This window comes from Equus przewalskii, chromosome 18 (genome assembly GCF_037783145.1).
Source record: "Equus przewalskii isolate Varuska chromosome 18, EquPr2, whole genome shotgun sequence".
NCBI lineage: Eukaryota > Metazoa > Chordata > Mammalia > Perissodactyla > Equidae > Equus > Equus przewalskii.
In genome coordinates this window covers 34,659,775-34,681,788 of record NC_091848.1, presented here as the reverse complement: position 1 = coordinate 34,681,788, position 22,014 = coordinate 34,659,775, and the positions used below count along the sequence as shown (strand labels likewise).

Here is a 22,014-nt window from a genome sequence, read left to right as displayed (position 1 = left end):
CATTTCTGTCTTAAATAGAGACTGGTGGATGTATAGAAAGTAGGTTTTGTTGGAGGTCTAAGACTGAAGTTGGAAACTAGTTAGCAGGATTTTGCAGTAGTCCAGGTGAGAAATGGCTTAACAAGTCTAGTAGTTTTGATAATGAAAATGCCAATGAGTCTTGGCTTATTTTTTAAAACTCTGTTCAGTTAGCCAGTGTTGAGTGGGGTAGTATTTATTAACTGAAAAAACTTTCACTTCTAATTAGTCAACCTGTACGCACCGTCACTTCTGGTTGGTTACGAGGATGATAGACTTAGAACTGTAAATAGCCCTTCTGGTCTAAAAATCTAATTCTAAGATTAATAATAGTAGCCTATATTCCTCTGCCTATTTCCTAGAGAATATGCTTCTGTGTGTTGGGACAAGTTTAGTTTCACCAATTTGAAGCTGTTGTGGGTCAAAGGAACAAAGGGATAATCACTGATTCTGTTAGACTAGAAATAGAAGAGTCTTCTTTTTAAAGAGATGAGGTTTTTTAGCCTTAGACTCTAGTTCAAATCTAGCCAAAAGAGTAATGGCCTGAAAGAATGTGACAGTGGCATACTTAGGACTCTTTTAAGGACCTTTTGTGCAACACATGACTCAGGGGCCCAACCTCTTGGCCAAAGGTTGCTACCTACCGGATTATTTTGTTGTCAGATGAGGTTGGAAAAGGTTGCTAAGAATCTTTTCCCCCTAGTGCACTGACAAGTTGTGCATTTTATTAAAAGAAATTTCTTTCCCTGGTCCATTACTTCCCATTGTGATCCAGTTGCCAGATGAACATCCTGTAGATAGATGATTGTGGGGCTTTTTGTTGTTGTTGGTCCTCAGAGTTCTTGGCTTCCAGGGTTATAAAGCAGTGATTCTGTTTATGTAGCAACATCCTTCCAGCATGTTCGTTGTTTGATTGGAGACGTGCTTCAGTATCTTTTTGTTTTAGATAAAATTTTAATATCCCTTTTCCCTCCTACAAGGACTACTAAAATACAGGGGGTATCTGTGTGTATGTATATGTGTTATGTAAAAACAAATGGGATTAAACAGATTTTTAGGATATTGTGTCATTTTCTTTTAAGTAGACTAATGTATGGAAATGTGTCTCAACTTCTGCTTAATTGTTTTCACTTCTTTAACTTTTTATTCTATAGTCCTAACATACATGAAACTTTCTTTAATATGTCTCTAAACTCTTAACATTCCCAAGTTTAAAAATATGGCTGAGCCTTAGACATGATAGGAACCAGGAATTCTCTTGCTATATGTCTTGGCTTTCCCCTTTCTGTATTTCTTTCAGACTGGTTTTTCTCTATGTGTTAGGTAGTATAGCCCTCAACAGTTCCTGGGCTTTATTTCTCAAAACTTCATTCACTGGTGAGAGACTGATTCTCAGGGTGCCAAGTCTGGCTTAGTTTAGGTGTTCAACCCTGAACCAATCTAATTGGCTGGGAGTGTGTGGGGAGCTGTGGCTGACCTAGCTTGAATTAGATGCCTGCCTTGGACCAGTCATCTGTAATCAGGGTCATATAAGAGAAGAACATCTTTCTTACCATATGCATATCAGAAGTGGGATGCTGAGCAGATTTTTTTTAGAAAGAATCCGGAACAAGTACTTTTATAGTACATGAAATTGTATGTTTTTCTGTCAGAGCCATGTAAAAAGTAAATTATTCGTTTATAGTTGGTTAATAAATATTTCCTCCTATATGCAGGATACTGAGTTAGAATCAAGGGATGTGAAGAGGAGAGAGAATCACCTCAGATTACTCAGAATCTAACGGAAAATGAGAGGTTGTCTATGATAGATGTAATTGTGCATTGCAGCAAAGAAAGGAAATTTTATACTAGGCTTAACAGTTGCATTTCTCTCTGCTCCTTTCCACAACCAAAATGCCCTGCCCTCTACTATAGTCAGATCTCTTGTAAACAAATATTATATGTGCCTAGGAGACCTAGAGAGGAGATGGACATTTGAGCACAAATATATCATCACTAGTCAAAAAAACAGTATATTTCCTACTAATGCTAGGTCAATAGCATCTTTGTAAACAAAGAATAATGTACAGTAATGTTCCAACTTTTTATGTGCAGACCTATCAACGAACAAAACTTTTAGCTATTTTATATTGGGAGAATCTTCTGGTTAACCATGGCAGGTTGACCACATGTCTCTATTTACTCTCCCTCCCCAACCCTAACTAAAATGACAGTAAAAAAAAAAAAAAAAAGAATTTTTTTATATGTGTATCACAAGGACAAAGAGAATGGGAGAGGAGACAGTAGTAGTATACAAGAGATTTCAGTACATATTTGGAAGATTGAAGTGCAGCTGACTAAGCAGAATGGAGGAAGACATGTCCTAAGCATTTGCAGAGAGGAATGTCTGTGAGAAGTGAACCAGTTTCCCTGTCAAAATCTCCAAGGCTCAGGATTGAGAATCACACAATGTGTTTTTGTGTGTGTGTTTGTGTATGGTGGGCGAGGGGAGTGTAATACACAGGCTGAAAAGGGAAAATTAGTTGAAAATCTATATAGGAAGTTTCTAAGGCCCCTTAGGAGCCCATTTTTACCACATACAGCCAGGTAGATATAACTCCCGTCCTCTGAGAGAACAAAAGAACAAACTGATGTTTACATTTATTTGAGGAGAAATTAAACCTGAGAGGCCCATTATTATTCTTGTCAGAGGAGCCAGGAAAAGGTGTACCACCAGAATAAAAAAGGCAGGATCAATGAAAGTTAACATACTAAACTCCTTTCCTCTGCCCTGCTTTCAGAACTCTTCTTGACTCAAAGCCCTTAGGCAAGACATTGGAAGATTTTTCTCTGGATAAGCAAAATGCCCCGGAAAAAAATACTTTAGATACCCCATATCCTTCCCCCATCTTTAGTGCAAAGGCCAACTTATCTCCCAGTTAACTTCTTAATACTTTTCTACGTGAGTAGACAGCAAAGGATCACCAGACATTTGAGAAAAACCTGTAACATAAGAAAATCCAAAACAACAGGGCATAAAAAAGAATGTAGAAGAAACAGACAGTGTAGGGAGAAATAAACTAACCTATAAACACACATAAACTATATAATCTTCAAAGAGAGAAGATAAATTGCATCCATGAAACAAGAAAAGTGTTCTTAGAGAAAGAACAATCAGAGAACAATGAGAAATAATTCTTGCAAGGTAAACATTTAAGATTATCAAAAGAAACAAAAGATATCAGTAGGCAGAAGACTAGAAGTTAGTCAAGAAAATTCTCCCAGATTGTTAAACAAAAATACAAAGATAGGGCTGGCCCAGTGGTGTGCAGTGCTTGAGTTCATGCACTCTGCTTCAGCAGCCCAGGGTTTGCTGGTTCAGACCCTGGGTGTGGACCTACACACCACTCATCAGGCCATGCTGTGGCAGCATCCCACATAGAAGAATAGAAGGACTTGCAACTAGGGTATACAACAGTAGGATGTACTGGGGCTTTGGGGAGGAAAAAAAAATACAAAGATGGAAAATATGAGAGAAGAGATAACAGGTTTAAGATCAGACCAAGATGGACTGATCTAACTAATAATGAACAAAGAAAACAGAGAGAAGGAACTAATCAAAGAAATAATAGAAAAAAAATTCTAGATGTGTAGAATATGATTTCCAGATGGAAGGGGGCCCACTGAGTACTCAGCACAATGAATGAATGAAGACCACATCAAATCACATCATCCTGAGATATCATAATACCACAGATAGGACAGCAAAACCTGTTATACTCCCAGTCAAGATGGAGTAACAGGGACCAGATTTACCCCTCCAACTGAAAGAACCAGAACGCTGGGAAAGAATATACAAAACAGTGGTTTTCAAGACATTGTACATCAGGCAATAAAGGAAAGTGATTCCCTAAGAGATGGGAAACAATTGAGGAGTCCTACAATTGTTCCAGCTTAATTCCTGGAGAGAGTTTCCAGGCTGCAGCACAGGAAGGGGCAATTAGGTAGTCTCCTAGAGTTGAGAAATACAGCTGGGAATTGGGGGATACCAAAGCAGCTGGTTTATAATACAGATACCAGAGAATAAAGAGCTGAACAGGGAAAGAAAGATCTGCAATTCTCCCTCAAGTCCTTAGTAGCACATGCATGTGAGGAAACTCTCCAAAGCTGGAGAAAGAACCACTGGAAATGATTAGAGGGAACAGTCCTCAAAGCTCACGCAGGACATGGAATATATCCTGTTTCTACGCTTCAGAGTACAAAACATTGGAAAGAGTTCTTGCCTTGGGGCAGAATTAGCCCTAGATTAGATGTGCTCCGATCCTAAGAAAACTTAAAAAATAATACCTGAGAGGATCAAGTATTTCTAAATTCGTTTTTCTCTTATATGAGTAAACAGCTAAGAATCAGCTTTCTAGGTCCCAGAACAAAGCTCACAATATTTATAGGAGTATAAAAATACCTAGCACCAAAATAACATGGAAGGACCTGGAGAGAATTATGCTAAGCGAAATAAGCCAATCTGAGAAAGGCAAACACCAGATGATTTCACTCATATGTGAAATATAAACAAGTACATGGACAAAGAAAACAGTTCAGTGGTTACCAGGGGAAGAGGGGCGGGCCATGGGGGTGAAGGGAGCACTTATGTGGTGACAGTCAAGAAATAATGTACAACTGAAATCTCACCTTGATGTAAACCATTATGAACTCGATAAAAAAAAAAAAATACCTAGCACCTAACAAGGAAAAAATTTCAGTCTAGCATCCAATCAGTGTTTTCCAGGCATAATGAGTAAAATCTGTCAATTGCAATCAATCCAGAAATGGCACAGGTAGGCAAGAACTTTAAAACACTTAAATGACTATGTGAATAGAAATCATCAGAAATGAAACTTGGAGAAAAAAGCCTGAAACAAAAGTGAACAGCTGTGGGGACAACTTCAGGCAGACTAATGTAAGTGTAATGGAGGCCTCCAAAGAAGGGGAAGAGGAAGCATTAAAAAATTACTTTTTAAAAAATGGCTGAAAATTTTCCAAATTTAATGGAAACTGTAAACCCATAAAGTCAAGAAATTGAGTGAATTCTGAGCGCAGGAAACATGATGAAAACTACACCAAGGCACACAATCAAATTGTTTAAAACCAATGATGAAGAGAAAATCTTAAAAGCTTCCAGACCTTTGGCTCAATTTTCTGTGAACCTGAAATTGCTATAAAAAATAAAATCTACTAAGAAAAAACAGTGCTTGTTGTTGTGAGGCAAAAAGTAAAAAGCTGTCAGAAGGAAAAGACACATTACATGTAGAGGAACAAAAAATGACAACAGACTTTATGTAAGCAATAATGCAAACCAGAAGACAAGGAAGAACATCTTTAAAGTACTGGAAGAAAAAAATCGGTCAATTTGGAATTCTCTATCCTGTGAAAATATCTTTCAGAAATGAAGGGGAAACAGACTTTTTAAAATGTGTGAAAGATGAAAGAATTTATCACCAGCAGAGCTGCACTATAGGAAATGTTAAACCAAATCCTTAGGCAGAAGGAAAATGATGTCAGAGGGAAATGTGGATCTGCATAAAGGAATGAAAATCACTGGAAATGGTAAATTTTTAAAAATCTAAATCTCTTTAAAAGATAAGAAATTGAGTTTTAAAGAAATGAAGCACTGATATATGCTATCATGTGGATCAACTTCAAAACTAAACTAAGTGAAAAGAGCCATTTACAAAAGACCACGTTATATGATTTCATTTATACGAAATGGCCAGAATAGGTAAGTATGTAGAGGCATAAGTATGTATGCCTAGAGTTTGGGGACAGGGAGAAGGAGCAATGGGGAGTGATTGCTAATGGGTACAGGTTTCTTTTAGGGGTGATGAAAATGTTTTAAAGTTAGATTGTGTGATGGTTGCAACTCTATAAAGATACTAAAATCCAGCGAATTGTACAATTTAAACAGGTGAACTTTATGGTATGTAAAGAGTTATGGCTAAAATACCAACAAAGGAGATAAAAGGGAATTATTTAAAAAATAGTTAATCCAAAAGAAGAAAAAGAGGAAAATGGAAACGGACTAGATAGAGACCATTAGAAAACAAATAATAGGATAGTGGGTTTAAACCCAACTATATCAGCTGTCACATTAAATCTAACTGATCTAGATACCCCAATTAAAAGGCAGAGATTATAAAATTGCTAAAGCAGACTTAACTATGTGCTACCTACAAGAAATCCACTTAAAAAATATAAAGGATAGGTTAAAATAAAAGGATTAAAAAAAGTATGCTAATAGTGAAAAGAAACCTGCACTAGCTCTGTTTATATCAGACAAGGTATATTTTAGGGTGAAAAATACCGCTGTAAATATTTAAGGGATAAGGATAAGGTATAGGTTATTTCATAATGGTAGTGGGTTAATTCATCAAGATAATAGAACTAAACACGTACACACTTAATAATAGGTATTCAAAATACATGACGCAAAAACAGAATTTCAAGGAGAAATAGACACTCAGTTATAGTTGGAGATTCTAGTACACTTCTCTCAATAATTGGTAGAACAAATGGACAGAAAACTGCTAAAACCACAACCACCTGGATGGACTAGCATTTGTGGAACATTCCACACAGCAGAATACACATTCTTTTTAAGTAAACAATGAAACATTTACTGAGATAAATCATATTCTAAGATCATTTTTAAAAGTCTCAATAAATTTAGAAGGATTCAAATCACACAAAGTATATTCTGTGATTACAGTGTAACTAAATTAGAAATCAATAATGGAAAGATCTCCGGAAATATTTGGAAAGTAAATAAAACACTTCCAAATAAATGAAGAAATCAAAAGAATATTTAGAAAGTAAAGTATATGAAATGAATGAAAATGAAAATTGAAAATGTCAGTATCTGTATGAGGCTCCTAGAGCAATACATAAAGGAAAATTTATAGTATTAAACACCTGTGTTGGAAAAGAAAAAAATTATTTCAGATCAATGACTTCAGCAAAGCCATCTTAATAAACTAGAAGGGAAGAGCAGGTGAGATCCAAAGTCAGTAGAATAAAAGAAATAATAAAAATCAAAGTGGAGATTAACGAAATACAAGAAAAATACAGAAAAATCAGTGAAACCAAAAGCTGATTCATTGAGAATATCAGTGAAATGGATAAACCTCTAGCCAGACTGATGAGGGGATAAAAGAAAGAAGACACAAATTACCAATATTGAGAATGAGAGAGGTGCCATCCTTAACAGATTTTACAAATATTAAAAAGATAAAGTAAGGAGCTGGCCCGGTGGCACAGCGGTTAAGTGCGCGCGTTCTGCTTTGGTGGCCTGGGGTTCACCCGTTTGGATCTCGGGTGCAGACATGGCACTGCGTGGCAAGCCATGCTGTGGCAGGCGTCGCACATATAAAGTAGGGGAAGATGGGCACGGATGTTAGCTCAGGGCCAGTTTTCCTCAGCAAAAAGGAGGATTGGTAGCAGATGTTAATTCAGGGCTAATCTTCCTTAAAAAAATGATAAAGTAATATTATGAACAAATATACACAAATTTAACATGTTAGATAAAGGGGAAAAATTTCTCAAAAGACACAAATTTTCAAAGCTCATTTGAGAAGAAATAGGTAACCTGAAAACCCTGTATCTCTTAGGAAAATTTAGTTTGTAGTTACTAGCCTTTCCACAGAGAAAGTATCAGACCCAGATAGCACCACTGGTGAATTCCACCAAACATTTAAGAAAGAAATATCACCAGTTCTACACAAACTTTCAGAAAACTGAACAGGAAAGAATACTTCCGAACTCATTTTATGATACCCCAACTAAAGTCTTTACAAGAAAAGAATGCTGCATATCCAAATTGCTCATGAACATAGATGCAAAATCTTAGGAAGAATTTAACATTAGAATACAACAGTGTCTAATAAGAGTAATGCATCATGACCAAGTGAATTTCATTTCAGGAGGGCAAGGTTGCTGTAACATTTGAAAATCAGTGTAGTGCACTCTATTAACAAAATGAAAAAGGTAAACCACATGTTCGCCTCAATGGATGTAGAAAAAGCATTTGACAAAATCCAATATCCATTTCTGATAAAATCGTTAAGCATACTTGCAATAGAAGAAAATGCCCTTGACCTGATATAGGGCATCTTTGAAAAACCTACTGCTGGCATCAAAGTTAATGGTGAAAAAAATGGCTGTTTTCCCGCTAAGATCAGGAAGAATGCAAAGATTTCCCTTCTCACCACTTTTATTCAACAGTGTGCTAGAGGTTATAGTCAGTGCAGTAAGGCAAAAAAAAGAAGTAAAAGGAATCCAGAGTGAGAAAGAAGAAGTAAACCTGTCTTAATTCACCAACAACATAACCAGATTTTTAAGGGAAATTCTATGATAGCTACAAAAATGGTACTGGAACTAAAAAGTAGCTACAGTAAGATTTCAGGATGTGAGATTGATATTCAAGAATCAACTGTGTTACTATATGCCATCAATTAGTAATTGAAAGTAGCCGTTAAAAGCTGTACCATTTGCAATAGCAATAGAAATTTTGAGATACTGAGGCAGAAATCTGTCAAAAGCAGTGACAGATCTGTACACTGATAACTATAAGACATTGCTGAGAGAAAACAAAGGACTAAATAAACAAAGAAATTCACTGTTTTCATGCATTAAAAGACTCAGTATTGGTCAGAAATCAGTTCTCCCCAAAGTGGTCTGAGGATTCAATGCAATCCCAGTCAAAAGCCCGGCAGGCTTTTTGTAAAAGTTACCAAGCTTATTCTAAAATTCACGTGGAAGTGCAAAGGACCTAGACTAGCCAAAGAGTTTTGGGGGAAAAAAAGTTACAAGGCTTATACTTTGTAGTTTCAATGCCTATTCTACAATTACAGTAATCAAGGCAGTCGGGTATTGGCATAAAAATCAGAGATGATTGCAACGAAGTTGAGTGTCTGGAAATAGACCCATGCATGTATGGACAGTTGATTTTCAACAGTGGTTCAAAATGGCATTGGCCTCCTAAATAGCAACACTGGAGATTAGAAGAAATTCTGAAGGGGGGGAAAAAAGCTTTTTCAACCAAAATATATATATGGTCAAGAATTTTCAAGGGGTAAACCAAGAAGAAGAAAACATAGGATCCAAAAAATAGATTCCTGCACAGGGTAAAAGTGAAGAAAGAAAGGTTCTAGGATGGTAGCCATTCCACAGCCTGGACATAAACTACTGCAGGTGAGAGCAGGAGGATCTGAGAGCAAGGAGGCCAGGGGCAAAAAAGGAACCAATGTGTTTGAATTTACAGAGGATGTTATTGATAGGTGTGTGGCAGAAATGTTGCAAAAGTAATTGGTGGAGCCACAAAAAAACTGGGAAACTTTAAAATGTAGCACTTATTAACTTCAGTAGAAAGAAGGGTTAGCGTTGCACAAGAAGGTGACGCGGTCTTTGTACTACTTTTCTGTACAGTGCATATTATTTACATGGTCATAGTAATGGACATTGTTCTTTCTGGATGAACATGGCCAAATAGAAATAGGATTGGATAGGCTTTATTTTCCAAATTGCTTGGTGTCTGCGATGTAGGCCTCTATTTATGAGAGAACCAGCATCTTGTAAGGGCTGTCTGTCCTGCTGTGTCCTTTTATTCAGGCCTGGAGCTGGTTCAGTCTGTGCGCCTCTTTAATCAGGACACTGCTTGTCTCCGCCCCTGCTTGATGACAGGATAGCTCACTGTGCTTCCTGTATCAGTTTCCTATCAGCCAGTGTTTTTAGGGGAAATCTCTTTTCTAGAATAACTTTGTTCCTAATCTGTTTTAGGAAAAATACAAACGTACAATTATGAGTATTTTTATTAATCTTGTTTAAATAGGCTGATTTTTTTTTTTTAATGCCCTCTAGGAAGTAAGAAGAAAGAGAAGGAACGGCCAGAAATTTCTCCTCCATCTGATTTTGAGCACACTATCCATGTTGGCTTTGATGCTGTTACTGGAGAATTCACAGTAAGTTTGCCGAATTGGGGCTTACTTATGTCAGCGCTTAAACCTTTCCTTTCAGTATTAAGTTCGAAGTTAGCTTTTCTATCCACATGTTAACTGTGAATTCTAAGTGCTTTTCTCTATATTCTTATAAAAGTGTTTCTGGTTGGGGGTATCTTTTTCCTAGGGAGCTAAGCCCGTTAATTATAAGTATGCAAAATATGTTTAGAAAAATAGACCTTTACAAAACTAGACTTTTTCGAATTTAGTCAAACCTACAATTGTGTACACTGATTTGTTTTATGTATTTTGTCATTTACCTCTAGAAATTGACTTTGTTAGAGCAACTCAAAACAACTAATTTCCTGAATATCCTTTCATTAGGGCATGCCAGAACAGTGGGCTCGATTATTACAGACCTCCAATATCACCAAACTAGAGCAAAAGAAGAATCCTCAGGCTGTGCTGGATGTCTTAAAGTTCTATGACTCCAACACAGTGAAACAGAAATACCTGAGCTTTACTCCTCCTGGTAAGACATCAGACAACGTTAAAGGGCTGATTCAAATGGGATTGCAGAGTTATACTTCTAGATAAAAAGGTTGCTTCTGGAAAAATAAGAAGCTAAGCTATGGTTCTTGTATCTACTTATTCCCCTGCATGGATCTGCCTTTTGTCAACTGATTGGGACAGCTCTTGCGCGTGATTTGGAGTCTCCAGATTATATTAACCTCTTAGTTTTGCCAAAAGTGAATGTTTTGGCCTTTGGTTTATATTGTCTTTTCTTTTCACTGCTTTTGAGTGACTTCCAGCAATAGAAGGGAAAGAAAGGTGCTGATTTATAGACATGTTCATACTAGAAACATATTTATTGTTAGTGGGACAGGAGGAGGGTTGTTTCACTATATAAATGCACAGACTTTGAAGTAAAAAATGTTTAAGTCCACTCAAAAATTGAAACATCAAATATATAAACATAAAGCAAACAGAACTAAAAGAATTTTTACCTCAGAATTGGGATATCGTCAGGTAAGAATTGGAGAATAATGTATTTTTAAAAAATAGTTTATTCAAGTGAGGATTGGAATAAAGTCCATACATTACAGTTAATTGCTCTCTCTGTCCAATGCCTTTTGATATTTAGGCTTCCCCTCTTTCATGCTCTCTTTGTCTTGCAGTTTATTTGTTAAAGAAACAGGATCATTTGTCCCCTTTCCCCCAGTGTAGACTTTGCTGATTACATCCTCAGGGTGTCATTAATATGTTTCTCTGTTCCCTAAAGTCATACACGTAGTTTTTAAAAACAATATGATTGTGCTAAAATCATACATGTTGTTTTAATTAATTGTACTTAATTTGATTGCATCCTTGCAGAAATAAGGGTTGTGCTCAAGGAATGGATAGAGACAACTTGGCAGATGTGAACTTTTTGCTTAGCCTAGTCCATCCTTAGCAAAAGGTCAGCCTTGCCCCTAGAACTTTCGTGTCAACTAGCAAATCTTTGTCAGTCAGTCATCTCTTTTTTTAAATCCGTGTTCGACCAGAATGTTCTTTTCATTTTACATATATATATAATAAGTCTCTTGGCATCTTAAAAGATAAAACAAAACAAAACTTGCTCTTCTGAACTCCGGAGTGAGCGTTTTGACGTTGAGTCTTCATAAACTGTTTTGCCTTCAGGGATTTTTCAGGAGAAAATATTGTTACAAATAAACTTCTGTTTTGTTTTAATAAACCCAGATTGACAGGTATAGTTGCAAATAAATTTTAATAACTTTATTAAGGTATAATTTACATGCTGTAAAATTCACCCTTTTGAGGTATACAATTCAGTGACTTGTAGTAAATTTAAAGTTGCATTAAGATTTGAGATTTGTTAGCTCAATGTTGTATGAATTCCAGTTTGAATACTGATGTTGTCATTTTCCTCAAGACTTAATTTAGCTTAAAATGAAATCAATTTATAAACATTTTTTTGCTCTGCTTTCTATTTTCTTCCTTTTATTATATAGAAGTTTTATTTTTTGAATTGTTAACTTGGCGTTATTTTTTGTCTCATATTCAGAGAAGGATGGCTTCCCTTCTGGAACACCAGCAGTAAGTTAATATGTTATTTCTTGTAGCTCTTGTTGTAATTTGTTACCCAAAACAAACCTGTTTTTATTTTGCTTTCTAAAATAAATTACAGCCATCATAAATAAATAACTACTTATTGTACGTTCTTAGCTGGCCATCTGATTAGTTGAGGAAGCCATATTAAGCAAATAGAATTTCCTTGATACATTACTTAAAGTAACCAAAACTTATGAGCTTTAGAGCAGTTTAGCTACTTTTGATAATGTTGCCATATACAAGCATGAATACAAAGAACTTGCTAGCATTTTCCCCTGGCGCTGTTTTATTGAATATAGAATATGGGAACATACTGAACAAGAGAAGCCTGTCAGAGTCTTCAGAGTTGTCTGAAACTTTAAGTTATTGTGTGAGCACAGTCACCTCCTGCAGACAGTCACTGTTTTATTTTCGTTTCCTCAGTTGGGAGGAAATAATCCCCTGGAGTTATATGAAGATTAAACGCGCTATGTAGAGTGCACCTCCCCAGCACACACCTGGCATATCATAAGCTCTGTCTAAAGGTTACTGCCTTCCTCTTTTGTTTCGTTAGCCACCATTTTTTCTGGTGAATCTGACTGTTTTAAATGACTGAAAATGACTCTGACTTATACAAAGCCTACGGGATCTTTGTTTTTGGTCTTAACAAATAAAGTGATTGTTTACTTTTAGGGCTTGTTTAAAGGGTATAAAATTCTCTATAGAAAGGGTATAAATTCTCTCTTAAAAATACTTGGTATTTACCATATACATTTATTTCATAAGCTTACTTTTTATAACTTACAAAATTGCCGTTACTTTTTAAATGATTAGATTAGGAGTGAGATTTTATCATCTTGAAATGAAGTATTAAAGAAATACATTTTTTTCAGGTATGTTAAAAAAGAGAGTGTCGTATTTTAGTGTGTTACTATATTTGACTTGTCTTCTTTACTTTGCTCCTGTAATAAATGCAGCTGAATACCAAGGGATCAGAGACACCAGCAGTAGTAACAGAGGAGGACGATGATGATGAAGAGGCTGCTCCCCCTGTTATTGCCCCACGACCGGATCATACAAAATCAGTACGTGAACTGGGCTGTGTGTGTCTGTGCCTGTGTGTTTTTTATTAAAAAACAGCAATCTGTATTTGACTTCCAATGATTAATTTCAAAAAGGCCTCAGACTTAAGATATTTTAGTATCGGGAAATTTGAATAGGAGACCTTTACCTAAAGATTACTCGTCAAAAAAACCTAGTGTTTGAAAAATTAAAATCAAGTGGCTTCTTTAAAAGTTAAAATACTTATCTCATTGTTTTTTCTTCTGTGTTACACCCTCTCTTCCCAAGAATTCATCTATTTCTCTGGCTTTTTCTGTTATCTCAATGCAGAAAACTATAACTACTATGTCTAAAACTTGGACCTTCCTTTTTACCCAAATTATGTATTTTATCTCCCATTTTACATTTCCCTCAACGCCTTGCTGTCATTCAGGAGGCTGCTGAGAGTGAAATTCCTAACCCAACATGGGAGGATTTTAACAGTGACCTCAGGTAGAGACAGAAAGAGTCCTGTCCTGCTGCCTGTATTAACACAGGTAGAGCGTGGGGGAGGCTCTGCAGTGTGTGTGATGGAGTGGTGGCACAACTGGCAGGTGACACTCTGAGGATCCTGATCGAATGACAGAGGTCTCTACTTTCTTTATCTCCCAGAACTGGCTGTTCAAAATGAAATGGTAGATATCGTATTTGTGTAAAAATTTTTGTGGGAATTAATAGTTATTTCAGCATCAAGGTTTCTATTATTTTGCTCTCTATTTCCCTTTTGTTGTAAAAGCATGATTTTTAAATTTGTACTTCTTTTTAAAAATCAAAAAACTGCATAGTGTGCCAGTAAGAATACGTAAAAATATTTTTCCTCAAATCTTAGTAATTAACTGTCTCTCTGCAGATTTATACACGGTCTGTAATAGACCCTATTCCTGCACCAGTTGGTGAATCTAGTGTTGATGGTGGTCCTAAGTCTTCTGACAAACAGAAAAAGAAGACCAAAATGACAGATGAAGAGATTATGGAGAAATTAAGTATGTTAGCTACATTTTTATATTATTCTTAAATTGTTAACAGCTCTTGAAACATTTGGCCCAGATGGATTTTAATTTATACCTTATATTTTGGCTTAACACATAAAGAATAAACTATTTTCTTCTAGGAGCAATAGCTTCAATTAAAATCTAGTGAAGCCAATATTCTTCTTTGCATATTATTATGTGTTGACTAGTGAGCAGTGTCTTTGCAATAGTCAGTACCTTTGGGAGCAGTACTTTTTCCTGAAGGGCCAAATCTCAGGGTCATAGTTGGAGACTTTATCAAAGGAAGTTTGTATATGTTTATGTATAACTGTAGCCTCTCAGTGTGAGAATACCAAATGTCCCTAAATAACTAAACGAAATGGCCTTCCTGTGTAGATGTATGTGTAGGCATAAAATGTATTTTTTTCCTCTTCTCCCCTTTCATCCATCAACTCTCACTGGCCTGGATCAACCATTGGAAATAATGTACACAGTGCCAGGAAGAGGATAGCAGTAATGTCTGATGAGAAGTCTATAGCAACTATAAAGAACACTGACCCAGAGGAATCAAGGAAAAATACTCTAACTATAGTGGCTGTAGATTTGATATTCCTAGATAAAATTGGATTATTTATGTGCGTTTCCTTGATATGCCCCTGTCTACTTTTACCTTGAGCAAGTAAAAATTTAGTATGGTCTCTAATATTTTGATTTACCAGTAATAAGAATATAAGGTATGGTTTTATGTTCAGTATCCTAATTTTAAAACCTGTTTCTTAGCTGTGACTTTGTGAACTTTCCTAAAATAGATGTATGCTTAGTTCATGTTAAAGTAGAGTCATCTTTGTAGTAATAAGTGGTTTCGTAAATACATTGAAAGAAGATATATGCAAAGAGTCAGAAGAGCCATTTAGGGCTATTCGTTTGGGTATCATTTATATATTATTTTTGATAGTAAGTAGTTTCATAACTTATTATTGGTTTAATACATTTCAGTGGAATATGAAAAGTAGAATGACCGGCTCATCCTTTCCCCAGAAATGTCCCGGTTTTAAGACTGAGCATCCCACATCCTGAGAAGCCCCTTAGTTTCAGGCAAACTTCTACAGTTGGTCTTTTTAAAACGTGATCACTTTTTAAAGTAATGATAATCAAGACATTAGTTAGGAGGTCTAACCTTATGGCAATAATGTGTCTTTTTGCTTCTGATACTGTTTATTTTTATTCCTTAAGTTTCTTTAGTATTTTGTTTTGGAAATTTAGTGTTACATTTGAAAACCACAGTTCTAAAATCAGTGTTTTATTATAAGGAATAATGATATTAGAATTAACTTACAATTTTAAAATGCTTGACTGAGCTTCCAACTTTTTGTTGTTTTTGTTTAAAATAGGAACTATCGTGAGCATAGGTGACCCTAAGAAAAAATATACAAGATATGAGAAAATTGGGCAAGGGTAAGTATTTGTGACTGTATCACCACAATATTCAATACTTAGGTGTACAGCATGGTATCTCCTTTGCCTGCTGACATAGAGCACTTACACTATCCTATGAGTGATATCCTTGGATTTGTGTAAATAAGTAATGCATTTATTTCTAGATGCTATTTTAAAAACTGTATTACTTAGCAATGATTGTACGTTATTTCTTCTTAAATGTTATTTCTCATTCGTGGTAAGAGATTAGATGGCTGGAAAAATTGCCCATCAAATATATTTAAAAGACAATAAGAACACTTTTACTATAAGATTATAGGCAATAAAAACATGCATTTTAGTCATGTGATTGAGTATTGATCTCTGAATCTACTGATCTTCTGTTTTTGTCCACTAATTTGTATTTTTAAACTAACTAACTAAACTTTTTTTTCTGTTGCTTGGGAGCAAATGAAAATCTTGAGTTTTTAATGTTGTTAATCTCTGGAAAGTGTTCCGTGAATTTAGAAAGAGAGCTTAAGTCTCTTTTGAAAACTTTCTTTCTTTTTAAAAACTAAATTCAGTTGCAGCACTGGTTTTTAATAACGAAAAATTGAAAATCTTCTTAATAGTCTTGAACTTGAAATGGATAAATTGTAATATGTTGAATAATATATATTATTATAATAGTCATGAATGAATAACACCTATCCATATGGATAACCTTCCAAAATCCAATGTTGAATTAAAAAAGCAAATTGGGGGCCAGCTCCGTGGCCGAGTGGTTAAGTTCGCGTGCTTTGCTGCAGCGGCCCAGGGTTCGGATCCTGGGCGCGGACATGGCACCACTCGTCAGGCCACGTTGAGGCGGTGTCCCACATCCCACAACTAGGAGGACGTGCAACTAAGATATACAACTGTGTACAGGGAGGGTTTGGGGAGATAAAGCAGAAAAGAAGAAAAAAAGATTGGCAACAGTTGTTAGCCTAGGTTCCAATCCTTAAAAAAAAAAAACGAAGATTGGCAACAGTTGTTAGCCCAGGTGCCAAAAAAAAAAAAAGCAAATTGCAGAAAAATACATAAAATTGGGGCCGGCCCAGTGGCGCATTGGTTAAGTTCGCACGTTCTGCTTCTCGGCGGCCCGGGGTTTGCCGGTTCAGATCCCGGGTACGGACATGGCACCACTTGGCAAAAACCATGCTATAGTAGGCATCCCACATATACAGTAGAGGAAGATGGGCGTGGATGTTAGCTCAGAGCCAGTCTTCCTCAACAAAAAGAGGAGGATGGGCAGTAGTTAGCTCAAGGCTAATCTTCCTCAAAAAAAGAAAAGAAAAGAAAAATACGTAAAATGAAACAGTTTATATGAAGTTTAAAAAGTATGTTGAATATATTCTATAGTGATACACAGCTGTGTCCCTTGTAGTTAAAGTATGGAGAACTACATGGAAATAGTGCGCATCAAATGCAGAATAAACACCAAATACAGCTTACTTTGGGGAGGAGGGAGGATGCCCTTGGAAAGGGCACGTAAGAACCTTCGAATGTATTTGCAGTTCTTTGTTTCTTGAGCAGGGAGGTGGATCCATAAATAGACGTTACTTTTTTCTTTCCTTTATCTTTTTCCTACTTTTTTAGGAAGGAAATTTATGACAAATTTCTAACCTAAATTTTGGCCACAAGAATTGCCTCTTTTTCTTATTTTTTTTTTCTCTCTTGTTTTTACTTTTACTGCTGTTAAAGATGTTAGGTCTTAAATGTTCTTTAGTTCTTTTTCAGTAGTTCTAAGTATAAAGTGTTTGGATGTTTTAAATGATAGTGATTTATAAACCTTAAATCTTGTTGTGTCTTTTTCCCCCCAGGGCTTCTGGTACAGTTTTCACTGCTACCGATGTGGCATTGGGGCAGGAGGTAGCTACTTTTTCATACTTCTGGGTGTTACCATTAGATTTTAGTATAGGACAAACTAGATAAACCTGTGAATAATCAATAGAAATCTCTTTTTCAATGGAACATGTCAAAAGAATTACTCTGCATAATGTCCTAGCACTTATCTTATTAACTGGAAGAATTACTCTGCATAATGTCCTAGCACTTTTCTTATTAACTGGAGGAACGGAACTTTGTGTTGTTTCATAAATAAGCAAATATTTTAAAAAGTATTTTTACAGCTTGAAATGAAAAGAGGATTCATTCCTGGCACTGGACTGACCTTGGGTTGGTTAGTCAGCTTCAAGAGAAATCTAAAAATAATTAGGCTCTGTGTATTACACAGCATTGTGCATAGGCCACGTGGAAGTAAAAGTACTCCCTATGAGTAGGTTATCTCATTGTATATGTGATATATATGCAGTAAATTAAATGACTAACTAGTGTTTGTAATTTTCTAAGAGAATTGGGAAACTTGTTTTGATTTTTTTTTAATTCTGTTTCCATCATAGGTTGCTATCAAACAAATTAATTTACAGAAACAGCCAAAGAAGGAATTGATCATTAATGAGATTCTGGTAATGAAAGAATTAAAGAATCCCAACATAGTTAACTTCTTGGACAGGTAAATATGAATATTTCGTAAACACTGGGACAGATGTGGAAATTTTAAGTCTCATGGTTTTGGGGGTAGCCGCTTTACTTAGACTAGAGTAGAATGTCAGTGCTGAAATGGAAGCTTGCAGGAGGAGGAGAGAGAAAAATAGCACATTACAGTTTAGCGGGCCCTTTTTCTACGTAGATATCACTTGGCAAGTGAGAGAAGGCAGTTAAATGAAGGACATTGCTGCTGGTGCTCTTATTAGTTACAAATGATCAGAAGCAGAAACATGAGGGAAAGGTTGGCTGTGATTCGTGTCTTGAATGATAGAGGTTACTGGCCACACGGTTTTTAAACTTTTGGATTAATTTTTATTTCAGATGCTATTTTTCACGGGCAAATAGTATGTCTATCAAAACCTTATTTTAATTTAGAAATTGATGTTAAATAGCAGAATAAAAAGCAGAATAGAAAATTTTGTATCTTGCAAGTATGTGGGTTTTTTAAAGTAATTACATTTATGTGAATGAAAGAAGAATAGTGGAAAAATAAATGAAAATTGTAATAGTGATTGTTTCAGAGAGAGAGGACTATAGGCGATTTTCTTACTTCCGTATTTCAATTTGTTTAGAATGGGAAAAAGATAACACATTTTTAGACTTTAGCCCTAGTTATAGGGACCATGTTCATAGAAATAAACTTTCCACGTACATTTCCCTACTTTTTAAAATAGTATTTCAAGTTGCTATAGCATGGTGGTTAAGCCATACACTTTGGAATCAGTTGTACTTGGCTTCAGGTTCTGGTTCTGTCACTTACCAGCTATGTCACTTTGGATGAGTTACTTAACCTCTTCAAGCCTCTCTCTTCATCTGTAAAACAGGACGAGTAATTCCTGCCTCGCAGGGTTATTTTAAGTGGAATAATCTGTGTACACACTGAAGTTACGAGTGATCCAGGAGAATCATAATGTGATCCTCAGTTACTTTTCTGTGCTGTTATGTAGCAACTTTCTTCCTAGCTCTCAAAGCTGCCGGCTTTCTTGTTTTGTTATTAGGGCGCCTAACATTTGAATTCTTCAACACAGAGGCCATGTGTTTAAAAAAAGTAAAAACGCGAGTGTCTCTTGCCTGTTCTTTGTTTAGTTACCTGATGGGAGATGAATTGTTTGTGGTGATGGAATACCTTGCTGGGGGATCGCTTACTGATGTTGTAACAGAAACCTGCATGGACGAAGCACAGATCGCTGCCGTATGCAGAGAGGTGAGTTGGCTCCCTTTTTGGTAAGTTACGGTGATGTCTGGTTAGCAGGAGGTAAAGAGCAGGGAAGATTTTTGCGTAATTTATGTTGTGTGAGATACTTTCCTAGGAATCTTTGTCACAAAGGGCAAAATTGTAAAAATTCTTGAGACTATTGTGTTTCCTATGGTTTGGCTTTCAGCATTTTTACAGTGATACAAAAGTGAATTATAAACTTTGTTCATATAAAGATAGTACATTGATGTTTTCCTTTTTCTGCTTTAATTAAGGTGTTAACAAAATATTCTTTGAAAGTTTTAGTTCTGAGTTAATAATGCTCCCCCTAAAGAGAGAGCCCTTGGTCGTTTGAGGAGAGACGGAACTAAGAACTCCTTAACAGTTATGAATACGATAGGTTAATAATGTGACAGCCCTTATCAGAGAGTGTTTGATGGCTTAAAAGCTGATAAAAACTTAAGAATTTACACTTACTTTGTTTTTCTAATTTTTTTTCATAATTGATGTAAAAATTATTTTAGGAGTTCTTCTAATTGTGAAAACTTTGTTTCTATTTATTTGTACAAGTATTTTCCTGGGATTTGTTTTTTTCAATCATCGGCTTAAATTTTTGGTAAATGTAGTGCAGTAATACATAGGTTTATTCCTTGAATGAATAGTAGAATATTTTAAATGAGATTTTTAGTTGTTATTAATGATATACAGACTGTATTTGTTGTTCTTCTCTGATCAGGGTAAGAAATAAAAACAGCTTTTTCCATGTTTACAATTTATGCTCAGTTTATGTTAAAAAACATAGAGGCAAGCAGATTTTAAAAATCTGATCTCGTTCTTGTATTTCAGGAAAGGGGAAGAGTCTTTTCTCACTTTTAACTCAGTCCTTTCTGAAACATGGCATAAGAGTAAAGTTAATCTTTCATCAGTGGTGTCTGGGTCATAGCTATAGCTTTATGAGAAATCCACCATAGAAGAAATGAAGAAAATACCTTATGTCACGTTGACAAACAGCTGAGTGGAGCCAAACACCCAGGATCTTACCCACTTTTCAGTGGTTTGCGTTGATTAGACTTCTGAGTGTCTCAGATTCAAGCGGGAATGATCACAAGTTTATCCTTTACTGTTGAAATCATTTCTAAAGAGCCTTGTGCATGTTTACTGAGTGCTGCGTACCTCCAGGCACTTAAACCTGAAAAGGCCTGGAAATTGTGTAGACCCACCCGTCATTTTATAGATGAGATCATTGAAGACAGAGTGATATTCGTGGGATTTTACATAATCCTTGGCCAGAGATAGGACTAGATAAGACATCATTTAATAATTGTCTCTGGGAAAGACCAAAGGGTGGGAGGAGGGGCAGCTAATTAATTAAGGTATCGTATTTTCGTAACTTTGCACATGAGAGGGTGTTTTTTCTTTTGAAACCTAAGTATTGGAATGTCTTCTGGATACCAGAGGCGGTGCTCGGGTCCTAAGTACTGTATGTGAGCCTCCTTTAGACTTTTCAGGGACTGTTTCATTGATTGGTGTTTTTCTTCTGTTCAGTGTTTACAGGCATTGGAGTTTTTACATGCTAATCAAGTGATCCACAGAGACATAAAAAGTGACAATGTGCTATTGGGGATGGAAGGATCAGTTAAACTTAGTGAGTAACAAATGAACAAATACCATTTATTGTTGTTTATTATAACTTCCTGCCTTTTGTTTAAGTAAAATAATCTCTTCTGCTATTAATATTTTTATGACTTCATATATGGAGGGGGAGGGAGAAGAGTGATAAAGAGTATGGACTCTTAACCGGACAGCTTGAGTGTAAATAGCAGGTCTGCTACTAGTTGCTTGATAATTTGGGGCAAGTTACTTAATCTCTTTGTGTCTATTTTCTCATTCGTGTGATAAGGAAAATAATAGTACCTGTCTCAGAGAATTCTTCTGAGGATTAAAAATGTAAAGCACTGAGAAACGGTGCCTGGGACTGTCATAATGTGTGTGCTGTCTTCCAAAGATAAACTTGAATTTGCCTCTGCCATCTGTTAGGTTAGATTCTTCTCCTTGTGCTATTCAACTTTCTTTGGATTTGGTAGAGCATGGCCTGATTGGGGGAGGGCTGTATGACCCTGACTTCAGAGACGACAAGGAAAAAAAACCCCGTGTAAACTTTTTTCACTAATTATCTTCTGAATCAGACATGGTAAAGTCATGGGGGAAAAAATCCTAAGCTTCCTTTTCCTCTGCCAGCTGTAGTCTGTCAGTTCCAACCCTGCCCCCTGGAGGATTCAAGAAGAACTTCTACTGAGGTTTCTCCAACTATGGAAAATTCAAAGCATTTCTTGGATCAAGATACCAAAAACTTTTTTTCTGTTCTGCTGGAGAGTTGGGCTCCTTTTTCAGCATCTCTTTTTTAAGATACATCTTCCAAAGGTTATCCAACCATAAGAAAGGGGGTTTAGGTTCTATCAGATGATCACAAAATATAAGATTACTAATCTTAATGAGCAAGTTAGAAATGGGTATTCTCATACATTTTTGGTGGATACACATGTAAACTGAATTAGACTTTTGGGGATAATGTTTTATCCTGGCTCTGCCACTTACTAGATGAATGATCTTGGGTAAGTTGTCTAAAAATATGTATGCCTCAGTTTCCCCATTTGTAAAATGTGAGTAG

At 36.0% G+C, this 22,014-nt stretch overlaps 1 protein-coding gene across 8 annotated transcripts in view; it reads left to right on the top strand.

Annotated features, from left to right (window-relative positions):
• PAK2 (p21 (RAC1) activated kinase 2) overlaps window positions 1-22,014 on the top strand; it is a 78,926-nt gene that overhangs the window by 39,989 nt on the left and 16,923 nt on the right. For all 8 annotated transcript variants that reach the window (XM_008533782.2, XM_070583467.1, XM_070583468.1 and 5 more), the window contains 10 exons: window positions 9,907-10,007; window positions 10,368-10,515; window positions 12,049-12,080; window positions 13,052-13,159; window positions 14,026-14,158; window positions 15,538-15,601; window positions 17,425-17,473; window positions 18,004-18,116; window positions 19,238-19,355; window positions 20,892-20,991. In XM_008533782.2, the coding sequence (XP_008532004.1) occupies window positions 9,907-10,007; window positions 10,368-10,515; window positions 12,049-12,080; window positions 13,052-13,159; window positions 14,026-14,158; window positions 15,538-15,601; window positions 17,425-17,473; window positions 18,004-18,116; window positions 19,238-19,355; window positions 20,892-20,991 (966 nt within the window). The remainder of the gene's footprint in view (window positions 1-9,906; window positions 10,008-10,367; window positions 10,516-12,048; window positions 12,081-13,051; window positions 13,160-14,025; window positions 14,159-15,537; window positions 15,602-17,424; window positions 17,474-18,003; window positions 18,117-19,237; window positions 19,356-20,891; window positions 20,992-22,014) is intronic.